The following is a 20,769-nucleotide window of genomic DNA, read 5'->3' as shown; positions in this document are numbered from 1 at the left end:
TTTTTAATGGAAAAAAATACTATAAATGAAGTGATAGGTAGATATGAAAAATTATTTCTAACACAGATGAAAAGGAGATAATATCTGTTATATATAACACTCTCACAAAATGACAAGAACAATATTTAGCAAAGGATCTAGAGAAGCAATTCATAGGAAAGCAAATTTAAAACGCCAGTAAACACACCACGATGCTCCAACTTACTAGTTGCCAGGGAAATGCAAATTAAATTAACATTAAGATTTCTCTTTATGCTTATGGGGCAGGCAGGGGGAGAGAGGGGAGCGGGGTAAGAGAGAAACAGCTCTTAGTGTTTGGGAAATGAGAGAAAGAACTATTATACTTTGCTGGAGGAAATGTGAGTTGTTACAGCCTTTTGAGAAAGTTATCTGGCACCATTTGTTAAATTAGATTAGACAAACGTTTGGACTCCGTGCCATGCTTCTGAGACTCTACTCTGCAGACACAAAACCTCAGCATCTAAGGACGTAGAAGCTGACTGCAGTGCCCGTCACAGCAGCCAAACACTAGAAACAGAAGGAGTTCCCATAAGAAGAAAGCTGTGCTCTGGTCCATCCACATCACGGGCTATTAGGAAACCATTCAAAAGAGTGAATTGGAGAGCTCCAAACTTCCATGAAAAATTGTAAAGTGAGAATAGTAAGATGCAGAGAAGTGTGTAAGACCCCAATTTTATAAAGCAACAACTAACAACCTACCCTTGGTGTGTGTATGTGTATACACACGTGCATGTGTATGTATAACGTATACAGTTATAGAATTAAATCTTAAGAAAAACCCTTAAGTAATCCTAAGTAATACCCCCGTGTGCTTGCTGTGATCTCAGTTTTGTAAAATTGTGTGTGTGTGTATTTCAATGAATAAATTAGAACTGATTTGCAGGGGTGTCCACGATGTTTTCAAGGGAAAGAAAGCAAATTTCCAAGATATAAAATATGAAAAACATCAGAGAAAAACTTTTTAAATATTGAAATGAGAGTTTCAAACTCTAATACCCCAAATCCTTTGGGAAAGTCCAGTTTGAACAGGGGAGCAAATATCTGAAAACACCTCTGGAGTGAGCTGTCTTCTCAAAATATCAAAACCAGGGCCTGGGTGTTTGGGGACAGGACACAGGTGTGCAGAGTGGAGGAGGGGGGGGGGTGAAGTTAATAATTCCATTAAGATATCGTGTCACTAAGATGAAATATACGTGCCTTAAAGTTGTTTTCAGGCTCACAAACATGTAGGCCAATGTATCCCATCGGGGGCCCTGAACACATTTTTAAATGCTGTCCCTTCACTGTTACACGCTTGCTGCTCTCCGCTCAAGGAAGTGATCGATCCAAAGCCAGAATGTCCCCCTTCCCTTCCCTCTCAGCAAATTACAGGACGAGAGAAAAGAGAGAGAAACAAATGATTTCCTTTAGGCCTCATTCCTTGATGTCCTGTAGGTTTGGGACAACTCAGTAGAGTTATCACATTTCAGGGTGATAAACAGACTGTGTCCCCAGGGGGTCACGTATTCATTAGTTTTGGAACAGAAAAAGAGGACAGGAATGAAAACTGACTGAGTGCGGGGCGGCCGGATGGCTGTTGGTCAGAGCGTGAGCTCTGAACAGAAGGGTTGTCGGTTCGATTCCCACATGGGATGGTGGGCTGCGCCCTCCACTAGATTAAAGACAATGAGCTGCCGCTGAGCTTCCAGAGGGGCGGCCAGATGACTCAGTTGGTTAGAGCGTGAGCTTTGAACACCTGGGTTGCCAGTTCAAGTAATTAAAAAAAAAAAAGCAAACCTCAGGGTATTAGAGAAAGTCTGCCTACAGTATTCGGTCCAGAAAATCGCTGGTTGGCTACTTCTCATTTATGGGAAGAATGTTGTTATCCTAGCCTACCTGCTTTCCTGGACAATCCCAGGAGGTACCTTTCAGTTTAACAGATGAATTTATTTTTAATTATGACACGTCCATCACTAGATCATTGTTCTGGGAATTAGATAATATCAAAGGTATTATTACCTCCTCACTGAATTCTAAGGCGGGTTGCAGGGTAGAACTCCAGACAGGAGGAGAAGACCCGGGTTCGAGTTCAGCTCCTGCCTCAGCAGCTATTAGACTCCTTAACCATCCCGAGCCTCAGTCTTCTAACCAGTAAAATGGATCAGTAATACCCAACTCACAGAGCGGCTGTGAGGGTTTAAAAATAAGCCGTGTCATAAAAGTATTCAATACATATTTGTTCCATCCCTTGTAAAAGACAGACACAGGCTCCATAAATTCACGTCTACAGTCTAATAGATCAAATAGAGAGAAGATGGGGCTTTCCTAATGGTTTCTTCACTTTATAAAAGAGTCTTCCATCAGGGGTTTCTCTGGTGCATGAAAAACAGGCTTTCCCCCAAAGTTTCAGTTTATGCATCACTTTTTTTGGGGGTAAAAACAAACAAGTATCCTGCCTTTTCAACAGCAGAGACATCCTCAGCCATTCTACAGGAATGTCATAACTGGTTGGAGGTGGGAAGACAGTCCCACGTTGGCAAAGTAAAGAATAAGCGAACTGGAGCTACGTACGTAGCAGCCCTGCCACTGGTGCCACTTAGCTGGGGACTCAAGGATGAGAGTGCAATTGCTGCAGACCAAAGATGGCCTTCTTCCCACTCTCCGCATTCATGCCTCTTACCAGTGGGTTTTAGGAGCCAGCCCACCTGGCACCACAGGTGAACGATGGAGCACACGGGCAGTTTATCAAGGGGTGGTGTGTTCACCTCACCTCGCCCAGAGGGGACTTGAGGTGCCACCCACAGGTCAGAGGTGGGGAACCTTTTTGGAAATCGCAGGCACCATGCTGATTATGCCATAGCTCTGTCCTTTCCGACAGGAACACCATAGGAAACACCTGTAGACAGCAGGAAGCTAGAGGCATTAAACATATCTGCCTGTCCCTACAAAATAAGTAAAAATGGTCTTTTTTCTTTACAGGGAAAACAAACAAGGCAGTATCTGGTTGGAGCCATTTCCTCTCTGCAAAGCCCATCCCTCTTGCAGCCCACCCTCCCTGGGAAGGGATGGGCCTGGACCACTCGCTTCAACAGCCCAAGACATCCGGATGGCGGGACGGTTGTCAGGAAGGGTCTCGAGCAGGTTCCAAGCCTCCGCGCTTGAGATTTCTTCTGCAGGAGGGAGGGTTTGAGGAAGCTGAGCTCATTTCCTTGGGGAGACGTGTAGCCTCCATCTGCTCTGTGCTCTTCCTTCACAGTGTCCTAATCCCAGGAAATCAGTCCCTGGGAGCCACCAGGAGCAGGGATGACAGGCCCATTCGGCAAGGATATGATGCTGGGCTTGCAGGATCTGGCTGAGCCCATGAGCAGATGTGAAGGTGACAGAATAAGCAAACCTCAGACTCTGCTCTCTGCCCTGATACAACAGGCCACCCAGCCCAGCAAGTCTGTCTTCTCCACATGGTTGCATCTGTTAGAGGAGACCAGCTCCTCTCCCCTGTTTCCAAGGGGCCAGGATTTCGCCTTTTCAAAACACTCCCCACATGACTCTTACATGTACTGACGAGTGGGAACCACTGCTCTGCTCTGCAGAAGACTGACGTCTGCCAGGGGAAGAGCATGCTAAGGAAACCACATAACACTCCGTGTACGGTAAACGCCAGAATGCAATGAAAGCAGACAAACTTCCAAAGCCAGCAGAGAAAACCCTGACCCAAAAGTATCTTTTGGGAAGACCCAGGATCGCAATCGTCAAAAATAAAATGCAGGTTAACTATAAGGCAACCCTGTACAATGATTGGTTGGCAGAGCTTGTTACAATGATAAAAAGCTAGAGCTGCCAGGATTATGGGGGAAACTGTTCCCTGAAAAACTGCTGTTGGCATGACACACGGATGAATTCTGCCCTCTCTGGAGGAAATAATCCAGGACTATGTAACAAGAGCTCGAAAATGCTTTGCTCTATTTTTAGAATATACATGAAGGAAATAAAGAAGGAAAGTGCAGTTTATACAAAATTATCTATAGCATTGCTATTCACGTAAAGGTGAAAAATTAGAAACCATCTGGATGTTAAATTTTAGAGAACTGTTGAAGTAAACTACAGAGCACGAAGGCAATAAAACACCAGGTTTCCATTAAAAATGACAAATAGTCAACATTGCCAATGCACGGAGACGTGCACAGAATAAAAGGGAAAAAGGGGCTGAGAAATTCAGTGTTTTGTACACAGTGATGAGAGTCACACAGAAACATAAAATACACATGGAGGTGAATTTGGAAGGATGGGCAGAACCACGCAAGCCTCATCAGCTTTGAAGTTGTTCACAGTTTTCATAATTAGAATGTGTGTCCCCAGCTAGGCAGCAACTGGTCGGGCCCTGTCTACAAGGGCCAGGCCTGGCTCCAGTCTGACAACTGCTTGTATTTTCACCTAGGCCTCTTGGCTGAAAATACACCACAGTATCTGGCCATGGTGAGGTTTCAACTTTAAAGGGGCCCCCTTCCTTTTAAACTCAGAGGCTGTCCAGTCCAGATGATAAGACGGGAATCCCAGGCTCCACGAGGAAGGGGGAGCGAGGGGAGATAGAAGCCGGGGGTGGGAAATCTCCACCCAGGGCCTGGCAGCAGGGCACCGCCCTCCCGGGGGAGAAGGTGACTGTCTGGGTGATAGGAAACACCTGGGGGCCACCAGATGAGGGGGGAGCTGGGGAGGAGTGCAGCCCCTCTCAGGAACAACTGGGAGGAAGCCTGTCACCAGCTCAGCTCAGCCTCTTCCCGCTGGCCCACGGTGCCCCCATGACAGGGCACGTGGGGAGTTCATGCCAACCATGGTCCCTGCCGGGCCTTACCCCTTCATCTTGGCTGGGTAGACACAGTCCCCCAAATAGAATAGTGACTGTGGAGTAAGAAGACCCCCATAGCAACAAAACTACCTGCAGGACGATGGGGAAAAGAGGGATAAGTTCCTGGCATAGGGAACAGCAGGAGAGAAAACCTACAGACAGGAGGGGCTTGAGTCGCCCAGAGTGGCCGGGAAACGCGGTGGTTAGTCTATAGCGCTGCCCTCTGTGTGGGCAGGGGAGCCGACGAGAGCTTATCTACCCAGAGCCCGGAGATGGAAACTGCACCTGGGGTGGAGGGTGTGGGGACAGGAAGGGGAACCCTGCAGCAACACTGCCTGTCAAGAAAGCTCGTGCCCTGGTGCCCTTTCTAGGGTGTGGCCCGGGGACAGACCTGACAGAAGTAGCCAGGCACAGACTGAAAGGTGTCCCCTGGGCCACAGATCGGGTGTTCCGAGCCCTGGGAGCTGCGTTTCTGTTCCGGTCCCCATGGTGGGAGTAGTGACCCCACAGCAGACACCCTGTTCTCACCCAGAGCTGGAAGGGAGGCTCTGGGTCTGGGGTTTGTTATATGCTGACCGGTGTCCCCAAAACTCATGTGTCGTGGCCCTAACCCAGTGCCTCTGAATGAGACTGTATTTGGATAGGTCTTTAAAGAGGTGATTAAGTTAAAATGAGGTCCTAGAGTGGGCCCGAGCTGATGTGATGGTGGCCTTATCAGAGGAGAGTAGGACACAGATGTTTATGGAGGAAAGACCCTGCGGAGACGCCCTTCGTAAAGCCAAGAGGAGAAACCGGCTCCAGCAGCATCTTGACCTTGGCCTTCCAGCCTCCAGAACTGTGAGGAACTGGGTGTCTGGGGTCTAAGCCACGAGTCTGGGAGCTCTGCATGGCAGCCCTAGGAAACGAACACAGGCGTTGACCTGGCCTATGGAAGCTGCCTCTGGGGCGGTGCCCCCACGTCCCCGCACCCACCACACGCCGTGCATCCTTCTGCCTGACTCTGTCAACACGGCCCAAGTTCACAGCCAGAGCCATTGCCTGAGCTGTGATGTGCTCTCTTCCCTCCCTGCTCCATTCTTAAGCGGCGCTTTTATTCCTAAACCTCCAAATGCATCACCAGATAGATGGGGAGTCCCTGTAGCTCCTAACTTTGCCCTTGACCGTGGCTGAACAGTCCACGCTCCTGGTATGAGGCACAAAGCAGCAGGTTCCCCCGGTGTGGACGGCAGGTCTCTCCTCACCACCCCAGGGCCTACTGGGGAGTCCCTGGGGGATCAGACCAGAGTCGGGCCCAAACACTAGAGAGTTAGGAAGTCCTGCCTGCCCCCCGCCTGTTTCCTCTGTGTGGCTTCAAACATGGCCTCTGCCTCTGAGCAGAGTGGTCGGGCAGGCCCAACCTGGCCTCTCTTCTGTAACAGCTGCTCTGAGCTTCAAAGGGAAGCCACACGAAAAGCAGGAAGCAGAGGCCCAAGTAGAGATGCATGGCCCTCAGCCCCTCGCCCCCCCACCCCCCACCCCCACTCACCCAGGCTCCACAGCGTCTGCTTCTCTTCACAGGACCAAGTTATTTCCAGCTATTTCCCTATGTTTTCCAAAACACAGAGGTGACAACACCTCGTATCTGCAGAGCCCTTTCTTCCTTTTCCAAGCCCTGGACTATGAACACATCTCCTTTAATCCTCCCAATAAGCCAGGCAGGGATGGAATAATCCTGGCGAGGCCCCAAATCCTGGGCCGTGGACTCCAGATCCCACAGCAACAGAGCGATGGGAGGTGGTGCAGGCCCCGAACCCCTGCACCACATGCCCGCATCTTCCAGCTGGATCGGAACGCCCCCTTGGTTCCTCTCCAGCACACACATACCTACACACACAATGTACCTGCACAAGTGCCAGGAGCCACAGGGGATCTGCTTTTCACCATGGACACGAGAAACCCAGTCCCAGGTCTGCCTGCCCTTTCGAAGCCATGGTCACACCTGGCCATCTTCCTGAGCACACGGCCCTTGGAATGACACTGACCCTTCCCCTAGGCCTCAGGTAGGAAGTTCTCGGCCCTCTGAGGAGGGGTCCTCCCCCTCTCTAACTCCTCTCCCCGCCTCTGCCTCCCCAGTCCCCTCCATGGCCCAGAGGACCGAACAGCCCCCCGATGTCTCTATGCCATGTCTCTCCAACCCATTCCCCGAACCATAGCCAGAAGGAACTGTCTAAAACGGAAGTCTGATCCTGTACCTCCCTGCCCCCCATTGCCTGCTCCGAGAATAAAATGAGTGGTGGCATAAAGAGGGGGCTTTGGAAAGCTTTACCGTTGTTCCATAATCTCATCAGCCATGTCAAACACAGATCCGATTTAAGCTGAACCGGGCGCTCACTCTACGAACACAGCTGCAAGGCCCGCCCCTTAGCGCCCCACCCCACGCCCCACAATGAGACTGCGCCCCTCAGCGTCTCTGTGCAGAAGCCCTGGCACCTCCCACATCAAGTCCTAAAGAGGCTCTCCTGGTCTGCCAACCAGATCCAGCCCTTCTTCACACTCTTTTTCCTCCTGCCACTCCCCCAGCTGGAACACCCTCTTCAATCTCCAACTCTCCATCTCCTCCTCCTTCCTGATGGAGCTCAGGCATCACCTCCTGTGGGAAGCCTTTCCTCCGCCCAGGTCATACTCAGATCTGTCTTCCGAGCAGAGATCTGTTCCAATACTTGCTCAAACTGCTGTCATCACCGGTTATGGGCTCCCTTGCTAGACTGCAAGCTCCTGAGGGCAGGATCCAGGTTTTATTCCCTTGTGTGCCCAGAATTCTGAGCACAGATACGGACACAGGGGGCCCTCATCAAATGTTTATTAAGCAAACGAGTGAGTGAGTGATGGCGTCTCCTCCCTGACCCAGGCCTCTCGCCCATGACCCCGAAGGATTTCGGAGGAGCCAGTCCATCGCTCCCTAGAGGTCAGTGCAAACCCTGGGTGTTGTGCTTCCATCTGTGACTGGTGGGGGAGGTTGGTATCCTCAGTCTCAGTCTGCCCTGCCCCCCTGGCGCTGGTATGTAATTTCCCCCTATCTGCAGCTGCTCCAGCAGGAAGTACCAAATGATTGCTTCATTTCCCAGGGTGTCCACACCCCTTTCCTGCCCTCCGGTCCTGTCCTTGCTGGTGGAAGGGGACCCACAGGAGGCTGCTGTCCCCTCATGGTCCCTTCCCGGAACACGTCACTGAGCCTGTAGTTTGGGCACACCAGGTACAGTGAGCCTTTGCGGAAGGAAGGAAGGTCATAGCCAATTTGGCAACCTTCACTGAGAACCATCAAAACACTTAGATCCTTTGACCTAATAATTTCACTCCTGGGAATTGCTTCCAATTCAAAAGAAGAAAAGATACACGTACTGTTTATAGCTCTGTTATTTATAATAAGGAGAAAGTGGAAGCAAATGCCATGTCCCAAAATAGAAAAATGATTAAATAAATTGGAGTATATTTGTCTAGCAGAACACCATGCAGACATTTAAAGTGACAATCGGATTGTGTGCAAGGAGATTGTCTTGGAAATAGTGTGAAGTGAAAAGATAGAGTTGCATGTACACTGTGATCACAATTTTGTAACAATTATGCATGTAGCTACAAATAATGACACACAAAATTGGAAGTAGTTCTATTAAGTGAAATTGTCTTTTTCGCCCAGGTTTTTTTTTTTTGGTGTTTTTTAAATGATGAAGGGGATAAAACTGAGGCTCAGAAGGGAGCAAAAAAGAAAACAGGATGATAAATTTTTACAGTTTTACCTTAAAATGTTTAATATTAGCTTACTAATGGATTAATATTTTAAAACTATAGAGGATACCCTGAACACAAAGTCCTAGGGTTTTCTAAAAGGATTTTCTGTTGGTTGTGGTTTTATCGTTGTTTTAAAAATAATAACAAGAATATGCCTCATTCAGACCTTCTCAATGGGTCTATAAATTGTCAGATGTGGGACCTGATTGCCACTAAAAGTACTTACAAGACCTTTGCCTATCGGATAAACAATTCTGTCCCCTCTCCCTTCATTCTCTCCATCTCAGCTACCAAATTCCCAGCTTCCGGGTCACAGCCTAGGGGTTGAGGCCCATTTCCCCAGAGGCCTCCTTTCCTGGAGCTCGAGAGAGAGTTAAGCAAATGAAAGATGAGAGCCCTGGGGAGGGCGTGTGGGCCGGATGAAAAATTCTAAGTCCTACATTCGCAGGATATAGAGATAAAGCCTGAGATTGAGGGTTTTTTGTGTGTTTTGTTAAGAAAAGTGTTAGTTTATGTGAAGTTTGTGGTCAGCTAACGCACCTAACGCTTTGCATATAAATTGAAGTGCTCCTTCACTGTCACTCCTCCTCCCGGCCCACAGCGGTGTCGTCTGCCGCCTTGTGCCTCAGGCTTCCCTCCTTCCCCCCAAGCTCCAGTTCGGAATTTCCAATTCTCAATGTCATGCCAATGCATGGACTGAAACTCAGCCTCTCCCATCCCAAACCAGCAAAAGTCTTCTCCCCGAAAATGCAGCCACTCTGATCTCTTTCCCTCCCACCGCTGCCCAAGTGGCTGCCTCCAGCCAAATACCTAATACTGAGAACCCTTCCCTCAGTTTACTCCACAGTTTCTTTGCCTCTTGGATCTCAAGGCTGGCTCTCTCCTGTCACTTACATGCCACGTCAGGATGCCCTGTGCCCTGCACCTGTTTGGAAACCCATCAGATCACTTCCCCTCACCACTACCAAACTTTCAGCTTATGGAGATACCGTCTTTCTATCTGACTTCCTCCGAGAATCCATCCAGTAGGCCCAATAAATATTTGTGGGATGACTGCACAAATGGATGTGTATTTCCAAGCCCGGTCTGTCCTACGCTGGTGTATGACATTTTCCTAAAGCTAAATAGAGGATTTGACATTCATCCCTGTTTAATTTCATGATGTTGGTTTTGGCCCAGCAGCCCTTCCTATATAAATCATTTGAACTTGAATATGTCATGTATCATGTTAACTATCCCAGCTGTGGGTCATCTGGATTCTTTCTATTTTTCATCCAAGTCATTAACAGAAACGTTTAACAAGCCAGGGCGAAGGACAGAGCCCTGTGGCCTGCCCCTGGAGACTCCTCTCAGGAAAGACCTGGATCCAAAGTGTGGAGAGCTCCACCATGGACAAGTTAGGTTAACCTGCTCCGAGTTCATCTCTCCAAAAAAGCCTTTGAAATACAAGTAATGTGGCTGCCTGAGCAATCAGACCATGCTAGTTGGCATAGGAGAACATGCTGCCAGGAGGCCTAGCCAGAAGCCCAGAATGGGTGTCAGCTGAGAAGGGCACTGCTTTGGATGGTTAGCTTTCCCCTTTCCAATCCTGCAGCTGTCTCAGCAGTCGCAGGGTCCCACCTGTTCAGCTCCCCAGCAGGGGCCTCCCATGCAGGTGTGAAAGGTGAAGACAGGTCAGGGAAGAGGTAATCCAGGTCGGGAGAGAGAGGAAGAGGAAGAGGAAGGAAGCATCACATCAGGTCTCCTTCCCACTCTCCTTCCCACCCCCACCTCGCCATTTCAACGTTCCACCAGGGAGAACCCACGCAGCACACTCGCCATCTCTTTCTGTCCCTTCCTTTGAAATGCATTGATTGGGCCAATGAGACGCCCTCTTACAGGTGTGGCTTCCCTGTAGCTCCGATCTGCTAGTCCATGCCCAAGGCTCCCCCATGTCTCAGGTTCTAGTCTGGACTTATATGGGTTCTGTCCCAGCACTGCCCCCAAGGACCAGCCTTCTAGAGAAGCGGGGAGCTTTAGCAGCTGAGGTCTGTATGCTGCATGCACCGACCACCCCTCTCCCCGCACACTCTCCGGCTGGAGAACTTCAGATGGCCTCTGGTTCACCCTGGGTCTCAAAGTGGCACCAAAAGCAAGGGAGGTCCTCTTCTAAGTGACTATAAAATTCTACTTACTGATTCAATCACATCACACCTGGTATGTGTTAGGCATTGTTCATGTGTTAGGCATTTACACCAATATGAACTCATTTAATCCTTGTAACAACCCAGTTGTGTAGGTACTGTGATTGTTTCCATTTGACAGATGGGAAAACCAAGTCTCAGAGAGTTCACAGGAAAGGAATCGGCAAAGTCAGGATTCAAACCCAGCTGTCTGGCTCCTGGGTCTGTGCTCTTCACCCCTACATCCTGCTGTTCTCCATGAAGCAGTACGGAGGCTGCATTCACATCTTCGTTCAAAGGGGTGCATTAAAAATATATTATGCTCACTGTAGGCGATGAGGGCCAACAACAGGGGTTTTCAGAGGTTACTGCTTAGTGTAAGAGATAAGGGAAAGTGCTTTGAAAAGCAAGAGTGGTAGAACCGTAAAGTGTTTTCCTTACCACCATGGCACAGATCAGAGCCTTTGAGGTATATGGTTTAGCCTATCATGGAAGCCTCAGCTTTGCTCCTTTGCACCAATGTCACCTTCTTTGTACAACCTCTGTCACCTTCCGTTAGGCAAAGAGAACGCCAGAACTTTCTTACAGAAGACACACTCAGGTTGTTACAATTTTTTACAATATCCATATAAATATTAATAAGCATATCCCCAAGCTTTTATGGGATAATTTAACTCTCCAAGGTACATTCGCAAATCATCTAAGGCAGGGGTGTCCAAACTTTTTTCAATGTTTTTTACCAAGGGCCATATACGGTAAAATACACAAACAGCCAGGCCACTCACTCGAGGTGAAGTACGTATTGCCTCACCTGGTTTATTTAAGTAAACTAAATATATTTTTGGAATTTGCTGTGGGCCAATTAACAATGGATTGCGGACCGCAGTTTGGGCACCCCTGATCTAATGTATCATGCACGATCTTACTTCAAACACAGCCTTTTAAGGTAGGTTAAAGCAGGTACCAGTTTTACAGATGGAGGGACCACGCAGCAGACTGAGGCTAGTTTCTGACTCTGGACCTGAAACTCGGGTCTCAGCACCCCCCTTGGCCTGTCCCAAAAGCAGTAACCAGACAAGGGAAACTTAAAGGGAACAGAGGGGAGAGAGCAGTCCGTTGTTACCGTTTTCTTCCAATCCCACTGCCTAATTCCAAAGCTCCTTGCGGGCCCACTTTCATTAACCCTTCCTTAGGCACCAAGGGCAGCGCTTATACACAAGGCTTATGGGGAACAAACGGCAATCCTAAGTGTTTTGTACATACATGTAGAAAAAGGCACAGATTCCCTAGTCACCATGGAGAGCGCTTCCACAGCTAAAAGGCTGGTTATAAGCTGTCTCTCTGGTTGGCATGACGCACGGAATTGGCTGTAGCAGGGCTCAGATGTGTGAGACATTTTCAACAGCTGCACCTAATGGCTTCTGTTTCTATTCCACTGACTCCTCTTCCTGCAGAAATAGGGTGTGTCTTCACCCCGTGACTTCCCGCACAAGCCTACCTGCCCCTCCTAAGGATGCCCCAGAGCACGAAGAAGAATTGCAATCACTGAAAACGTTCCTTGGGCTTGCATGGCAGTTTTTGTTTCAATCAGGAAGAACTTGCTCAACCACGAGAGTTGTGCAAGGCTCAAGCGAACGAGCCCTGAGTGGCACAGACACACGCTTCCTTCCTCAGCCTCCACACCTTCATCAGCCTGAAACACGGTCTTACCTCCAGACCCAGCTCCATGCCCATCTGCTCAGTGAAGCCCCCTGAGACCCCCCCGCCCCAGGGCCACAGTGGTGCTCGTGAGGCCTGTCTGGCTCTCGTCACTTGGGACACAGGGCAGGACTGACTTCCTCAACCCTGTGGTTGAGTGGAGCGTGTGGCTAGTTCGGACCCTTCCGGGCCAGAGCCATGGCTGGGGCAAGTCCCCCAGAACTTTCCTTCCCTCTTGACAACTGACAATGCTCCCTATGGTAGTTGCTCCATCACCTGGGTCCCAGAGGCAGGTGACAATGACGCGGAGCAGAACCTCCAGCCAAGCCTTGATGGGAATGGAGGAGGAGTGAGGAATAAACCTTTGCTGTTTCCGCCACTAAGACTGTGGAATTGCGTTTTAGAAGCGACACGGTAGCCTGTCCGATCACAGTCACCTGTGCTCGTTTGAGCAATTAGACTGACGACTCAAAGCCTCAGAGGAGCCAGTCGTGTTGTTCTGCAGCCACGTCTTCCTTTTCGGCCCCCCCTGCCCCCCCCCTCCATCCCCAGACTGCACGGCTCTTGGGAGGAGGTACTGTGGCGCGTTAATTCTCACTGGATGGCCATGCGGGCAGTGCATGGGAATGAGTGGGGCTGCAGGTGGAGGTGTGAGCGGGAAGGAGAGAGTTCTGTGTGTGTGGCTTATTCCCAGGGGCTGCTTTCCCTCAGAGCAGGTGAGACGGCCTTTGGTGTGTTGCCCACAGTATTCGCCTGGTGCCTGGGGCGTTTCAAACGGGTTCCCTCCCTCAGAAGGAGGGTTCATGTGCATGCTTTAGGCAGAGTGTGCCTGTCATTGGGCGGGAATTGGGCTGAAATTGGCTGTGCGTCCCCAGGGCTGCCAGGCGGCCCTGAACAGGCACCACATGGGGGAGTCCCCAGCAGAGAAAGCAAGTTTTCTCCCCTTACAGAAGCTGGCTTTGAACTCCCACATACCTGAGAACTTATCGAGGTGTTCTTGTGTTTTTCATGTCATGCCGTGTGTGTGTGTCTTGTTTCCCCAAATAGAAGAGCGCTCCTTTTATGGCACCGAGTGTAACTTATATTTCTCTGTACTGCCATCCAGTCCCCCCACTTCAAACACCTTTATCTCGCTCTGTCCTCCAGGACTGAACTGCGCGTCGTTCCCCGCCACACGCCATGTTGTTTCTGGCACCAGTGGCTCTGCTCTTGTCACTTGTCACTCCCTCGGACTGGAAGTCTGTCCCCAACTTTGGTCAATTCCTAGTCATCCATCAGAACTCAGCTTAGAAATCATCTCTCCCTGCCAGAGCCCCGGGCTGGGTATGACACCTCTTCTCTATCCGCCTGAGCTCAAACCCCTGCTCTGCTCCTGCCGGTTAGGGACTTGCCCCCCTCCGAGATTTGAGAACTGGCAGGTTGGCACGCTCATGTTTGTGTCCCCCATGCCTGGCAGGCAGTAGGCCCTCAATGCATGTCTGTAGGACCAAAATGCTAGTGTGTGGTATCCTGTGAATTGTTACTGATTCATTGTGGGAGCGCCCGCCTGGGAAAGCCTTGTGAGTATTATGCCGAGTCCAGAAGCCTGGCTGTGATATGGTGCCTGGAGGTTCGGAACCAAAGGCCGGGGACATCGGACGATGCAGACACTTAGATTCTTGGCTGGAGAGAACGTCCAGCTCCAATGTCTGGACCTTCTCGATGCTTCCAGCGGGCGGCCCCACACTACCCATTAAGGATGGGCTCTGATGGCATCTTAGGAGGGTGTCTCACGTCCATCTCTGCTCTGCCAGGGAGCCCCTGGGGCTCGCAGCTGTTCCCCCAGAACAGGATTTGACCCATCCACGTGTGACTTTACAGGTAAACCTCATGGGCCCCGCAGTCATTTCCCACAATTCCCAGGAGACAGGTATTCAGGAAGCCCAAAAGGAAAACGGTGGGCGTGCTCACTGCCGAAAAGACCAGGGTACCAGAGCGGGGTCCTCCCAGGTCTGGCTCGGGGAGGTCCCTTCAGGAGAAAAGCGCCCGGAGGGCCCCAGAGCAATCATCTTCATGTGGCGACTAAGTTTCTGTCCGCAGCCATAGCATTGTATCCTCTTCTGCACAGGGAGATAAAAATTGTCTACACAGGGCCCTGAAGGCCGGACAGGAGGTGGACATTGCTTTTGCGATGGAACTGATCTTCTTAGGGCTTAGGCTCAGCTACGCCCCGGAGGAGAGGAAAGTTGCAGGCTGTGAGCTTTCCAAAGGCCCAGTGCTGCCTAAATCCCGAGGCAGTCTCAGTGTCTTTCTCGGGGGCTTGGTGTCATTCCTTACGCTGTGGCAGGGGGCACGTAGATGGTTTCTTCCCACCCAGAGCCTTGAGATGTCTGGATTCTAGCGAGCCAAGGAGGGGTGGTCAGGCTGGCCCTGCAAACCTAAAGCTGTTCCTGGAGGAAGGCAGAGCTGCCTTTGCAGTTCTCTGGAACCCAAATGCTTTCTCTTGCCGCCCTGATAAGATTACGGGACTGCTGAGCCGCCAGCGTTCAGATTTCCCACGGAACCAACCGCGCTCACCAGGCTCCAGCCGCCTTGCTGTGAGGAGCCTCCGTGTATCAGGCTGTGAAACCTGACTCCCTTCCAGGAATGCACACCCGCCCCTCCTGCGATAGGGCCAGGCCCTTCCGGCCGACTACTCCTGACAACCCCTACATTCCCCCTGTCATTGCAATCCAGCCAATAGAAGGTGTCTGCTAAGTGCAAGCCAGTGTTACCCGAGGGGTCCCACAGAGTGCCTGGGAGCCAGACAGGAATGTGGGGGACTTGGGGGTGCTCACAGACTCCAGCTCTCAGAGGCCGTGCCATCCCTGATAATGACCCGTGAGCTGCAGCCAGCAGCCAACACAGGGCTCTGCAAGAGGGTGGGTCCCAAAATGGCAAAGGCTGTTGGTGAGACTGGAGTGGAAAATATTTAGTGGAGTGAAAAGACATGAGTGAAAAAGTAGGTTACAAAATGAACACATTATAAGAGAGGTATTCTCTCTCTCTCTCTCTCTCTTTCCCTCTCTCCCTCTCCCCTTTCCCTCTTTCCCACACTCTCACTTTGTCAGTGGTACAGATAGTCTATGAGGATGATATCATAGCCCAATAATTACTGAGTGACATTTAAAACACAAGAGCTAGTATGTCATCGATGCTCAATAAATACTAAATACATGGATGAATGACAAATAATATCTGTAAAGGACTTGGCGTTGCCTCGGAGAAAAGGGTTCACTAATTGTCTCCATCTAAATTAGAAATTTGTTACTTACTCAGTGGCGATCAAGTTTGATTTTCACGAACTAAATCCTTCATTTGTGCATCTAAACAGTAGACTCATGGTTGTGGGAGATATGTTTAATTTTTATGTGTCTGCTGTTTAGTTGAACAAAAATTAAACTTTTTGCGAGGACTCCTAGGCTCTCTGGTAGTGCCTGCAATTTTTACTTAAGCAGCTAAGAATATGAATTGAATTTCGATGTGCCAAGTCTCCAGCTTTACTCTTTACTATAGACTTCTCTCTTCTGGGCTCCAATCTACTATAACTTCCCCTATTATCTCTTCTAGACAAGAATCATATTTGCATCACAAGAGGTCTGTATTTCTCATGGGCTCCTGGACATTTCTGCTTAGAACAATCATAGCCAGCGTATCGAAACCTTCCTTTAAAAAGAAAATCGGATCTTTCTCCCATCTTCAATCATTTATTTACCCATTCAATGAGCGTTTATTGAGAACCCATCAGGCCCCTAGATATCTAAGACATGGCCCTGTCCTCAAGGAGACTTCCAGGGCGAGGCCAGGTAGGCAGACTCTCGTTGCAATGCTGCCCGGCACTCTAATTCGGTTTGAACAAAGCGCTCTGAGGGCATCTGGGAAGGCTTCCCGAGGTGGAGACATTCGAGCTGCAGACGGAGAGGTGTTCCCTGTTTCTGCTCATTCATTTATCAAGCCGTGTCTTGAGAAACGATATGGTTATATTCTAGGCACTATACTAATCTCTGGAGACCTAAAGACCAGTAAAGTAGCCCCTGCCTACAAGAGGCTTCCAGAGCCTTGAAAGGGGCACCGCCATTCTCCTTGGCATCCTGGACAACTCTCTGGGGGCCTCAAACACCTAAGTCATTTCTAGCCTCTCCCGCGACGCGTGGTCTTTCCTGTCCCACCCTTTCCATTCTTACTCTCAAAGCCTGGACTGTCGGAGAAGCTCTTTAGCCCTGTTCCCTTGCTCACAAACTGCTATTCCTGTCCTGTCAGTTTTGCTACAACTTAGTCACCGTCTTACTCAATAGTTTTCAGTGTGTCCTACTGTCCAAGGAGCAGAACTCAGGGCCATCCACTATCTGGCCTTGGAGGGCTACCGCTGGCCTCTGCCTGCATTAGAAAAAGATACCCCTTTGGGGCACAGACAAGCGTGAAGAAAAAGTAAGCCTTTCCTCTGGATGGCCTGGATTCTAGCTCCCACCTCACCCAGTTGGCCGGCATCCACTGCACTCAGAGGCCCTGTGGTATCTGTCTTACTACTGTCGTAGCTTTTCTCTCACTGCTTCTTACCTTCCTCTCCAGTCCACTGGCCTACGCTCCTGAACGAAGCTGGCACGTTCTCCCCACACCTACCCTATGCCTTCTGCTCCTCACTACCCACCTTTCTTTCAAGGCTTCCTTGGAGTCTCACCTCGTAATTCTGAAACACTGTAGGACTTACAGTCTGCAGCAGGCTTCCATCTGACACTGATGCATTTGTAAATCAAATACAAGACAGGATATACTACGTCTCATTTCCCTACAGGATTATGAGCTTTTAAAAGTCATCTTGTTTATTCCAGAGGGCTTAACGGGGGCTGAAGTAATGATGGAGCTTGTTGATAATGATAAAAGTGACTTAAAAATAGAAGAGACTTCCCAAAGACTGGCAGTCAGTAAGTGGGTCCTACAGGAGGAGTGTTGAGCAGGCCTTGTTGGTCTGCTATGGATTCCTAATCCTGGCAAATACTATAACTCAGTGTCTCCCCAAATAGCATGGTCCCTTCGTGTCTCAAAAGTAGAGTTCATTGCTCAAAAGAGGGCTTTACTCTCAGATTTTTTCAGGAATTCCTAAATGCCACTGCTGCATATCATGTTCTGCCGTAAACAGTTTCCTTCCTGGCTGAGAATCGTCATTTCCCGGGCCTCTTGGTTTCCTCTTTACTTCCTTTACCAGTGCTAGCAGTGGTCATTCTTTATTCAGACATCTTGACAAAGAAACTTCAAAAGCGGTCACTGCCGACCAGCAAATCCGTGCCCTGCGGCAGACTCAGGGGGCACTGACTAGCTTCCTGGATGGCTGAGCGGTTCCCTCCCAGCCCCATCTTGGTAGAAACCCCCATCAGTTACTACCCATCACATCTTGGTTTGTAGACTGGAGGGCCTTCTCTTTCTGTGGCCCCCCTAAGCCACACAGGAAGTAGCTTGGGTAAGTTTCAGGGTCTGTGCCACACACTGTTCCTTCCTCAACCGAGGAAGAAGAAAGTGCCTCAGAGGAAGGAGTCCCTGTGTGTCCTCCTAGAACAGAGTTCAAACTTGCCCTTGGCCCTCAAGCAGCAACCTGCTTTTAAGCCTAAGACCTCTAGTCCATTTCTGCAAGAGATTAGACAGGCCCCAAATCAGACTGAACCTCTAGGCTAGAATCTGGGGTACGCTGTACGCTCCCAAGTGAGGGGACCCACTTCTAAAGCAACTTCTGCAGTACCTTCACCCAGCCCGACAAGCCGGCTGTCCCCGGGCCATCTGTGTCCCGTGACCTGTGCTTTAGACCTCTGAGTAGATTCGTGAACAGCTGAGCTTGGTTGGGCCTTCCCTGCCCTCCCCAGGCCCCAATCTGCCTGAGTTTCCCTGAGACTCCCATGGTCACCCTGCACTTTATAAAACCTCCTGGAAGGTGATCCCTGCCCCGTGAAGACAACTGGTTGGGTGGGATGCCTGAGTGCAGGATGCCTTCTCAGGACAAACCTGCTGTCCCTGCAAAGAAGCCACAGAGCCACAGGCCAAGCTGTGAGGCTAGCCTGGGAGAGCCTGGACGGGGAGGAGGCGGCAGAAGCGGCAGAATCTTGCCAGTGCTGACCACAGCCTTGGGAGATGTTTTCCTTTTGAAAAATGCGGGAATCACCTAAGAAGCTACATGATATTTGCACCTTCTCCTTTCTTCTGTTCAAAAGCCCCAGGTCCCACTAAGACAAACTTAGGGCTCAGTGTCAAGTCTCCATGTCAAGGGGGAAATCTCGTATGGTAGCCTCAAGATGTGTGTGGGGGAGCACACTCAGCCACTCCTCCAGTGGAGGGTGGTTCCCAGACAAATGGCCAGCACTGCCACCCCCCACACACACACACCCCCACACACACCCAGGGACATACAGGGGACTCCCACGGTTTATCAGAAACCGTGCCATTTGCCCACAGGGGGAACGTTTCAGGAACCTCTGAAAGATGTGGCAGACAGAGGTGGGCTTGAGAAGCAAGGGAAAAAACCCAACTCTCTAACAGGCCAATCTTCGATGGAAAAGGGAAGCCGGCAGGGTAGAAAGAAGTGCCTCGATGCCAGTGCTGTTTCTCTTTCAATACCCATCTCCAGATCCAAGGGCTTCCGCTTTCTTGAGAGCTTGGCTCACACATTCACCCATTTACAAAGTTGGCTGCACCCAACTGGTTCGTCCTAAGTATTTAAGTCCCTCTCCAAAGTACCTAGATCCTAGAACGGACCCCTCTCTCCCTCTGCGGCCCTCCCGCCGCCCCCACCTGCGCCCAGGGGTCTCCCAGGTGCCACCCAGGCGAGCTCTGGGGTTGGCAGAAGCACCCGGCAGCGGGCGCAGCCTGCAGCCTTTCTCCTGGGCAGCGGGGCCAGCCCTGCGCGCCCAGCTCCGAGCCCGCAGCTGCCCTGGGAGGGCCCGCTCCCTGCCCACCGCGCCCGCCAGGCGTTACCTCCATGTCCTCCAGGTGCCACTCCGCTCCTCCGCCCCAGCGCAGGTCCTGCAGTCCTCGTTCCTCCCGCCCCGCTGGCCCCGGCTGCAGCCCGCGCAGGGCAAGTGGGCGGCCCGGCTTGCTGCTGCGGGGACTGCCCCGGGGACGGTGAGGGAGGGGGAGGGGGGAGGGAGTCGGGGAGGAGGGGGGAGGAGGGAGGAGGAGGGTGGGGGAGGAGGGGGAGGGTGGGGAGCAGGGGAGGGAGGCCGGCCATCAGGGTTTAAATTTAGACACAAATCTAAACAGATACTGTCCCTTCCCAGGGCAGGACCGGAGTGAGGGAGCCACGACTCCATTAATGTGCCCAAACATGGGATGGGACAGCCGCCGGGCCCCTCTTCCTCCAGAAGTTTCTCCAGAACCCGGGTCTTTCCAGGGTTTCAGTGCTTCTCACCGCCCCCTCCTCCTCCCACATGCCTTCTCGCGTTTTCTTGCCCTGAACGTTAGAGTTATTCTTTCATTCTTGTTATCGCCCCTTTTCCGTTTCCTTCTTTTGGGTGCATCCTTACTGCGTCCTTCCATTTGCCTCATACCTGGTTTTCCTGCGCGGTCCTGGCTGACACGTGTGTCAACTCCTGCAAGAGAGTCAGTGCTGACAGAGCCGTGCCTGCTCAGAGTGGAAGGGACAGGACCACCTTTCCCTGTCATCTCTTTTCCTGGGCACCTCCTAGTCTCACATTTCCACTATCAACCTCTCCATCCCTCCTGGGCTTGTCCTGAGGAGGAGGAGGAGGAAAGGGCACCCAAGCGCCCTGCAGCGCTAAATCTCCTCTCCCCGTGATGATCCATGCATTGGGGGTTGAGGGGCTTTCAGCTCCCATAAGCTGCTTGCTCCTTAGGATGTCTCCATTCCTATTCCAACATGGATCCCCACTATCCTCCGATTCCCTAAGGCCCAGCACAGACACCCCTCCTCCCCCAGGGAGGACCAGCCCCTGGCTCAGAGAACAGGCTGCCTGCCAGGGAGGGATTGGGGGCTGGAATCTCAGCAGCTTCTTTCTCTGCTACCAGTTCATATTGTGGCCACCAGCCTCGGGGAGCAGAGAAGAGAAGCGGAAGTACCTTCAGAGATTATGCGTGGGGGTTTGGCTAGCTGGGTGCCTCTCTGGGGTCCTGCAGCATTCTTGCACCCAAACCCCACCCCAAGCCCTGACCCCCTCCCCCCCTCCCCAGGAAAGAGAGAGGCTCTAGGAGGAGGACAGAGAGCCGATGATGGTGAGCGCTGTGCCGGGAGAAACTTTCCGGCTCTGAGATTGCTGCTTTGGGTGCCAGTCTTAGAAACATGGT

General features: G+C 51.0%; 1 protein-coding gene across 3 annotated transcripts in view; it reads right to left on the bottom strand.

Moving 5' to 3' along the window:
* The window catches only part of RCSD1 (RCSD domain containing 1), a 48,063-nt gene extending 27,581 nt beyond the window's left edge, over positions 1–20,482 (bottom strand). Inside the window, exons 1-2 of one of the 3 annotated variants that reach the window (XM_074321973.2) lie at positions 20,016–20,482; positions 19,444–19,576 (exon numbers count right to left, since the gene is read on the bottom strand). In XM_074321973.2, coding sequence (XP_074178074.2) covers positions 19,444–19,449 — 6 coding nt within the window. In that variant the 5' untranslated portion in view covers positions 19,450–19,576; positions 20,016–20,482. Of the gene's footprint in view, positions 1–19,443; positions 19,616–20,015 lie in introns of those variants that run through there. The other 2 variants (XM_019747403.3, XM_019747402.3) reach the window with 2 other exon arrangements.
* Between the last annotated feature and the right edge of the window lie 287 nt (positions 20,483–20,769).

The sequence above is a fragment of the Rhinolophus sinicus genome, chromosome 11 (assembly GCF_057876585.1).
Source record: "Rhinolophus sinicus isolate RSI-liver-muscle chromosome 11, RSI-T2T, whole genome shotgun sequence".
NCBI lineage: Eukaryota > Metazoa > Chordata > Mammalia > Chiroptera > Rhinolophidae > Rhinolophus > Rhinolophus sinicus.
This window is presented reverse-complemented; position numbering and strand designations above follow the sequence as displayed.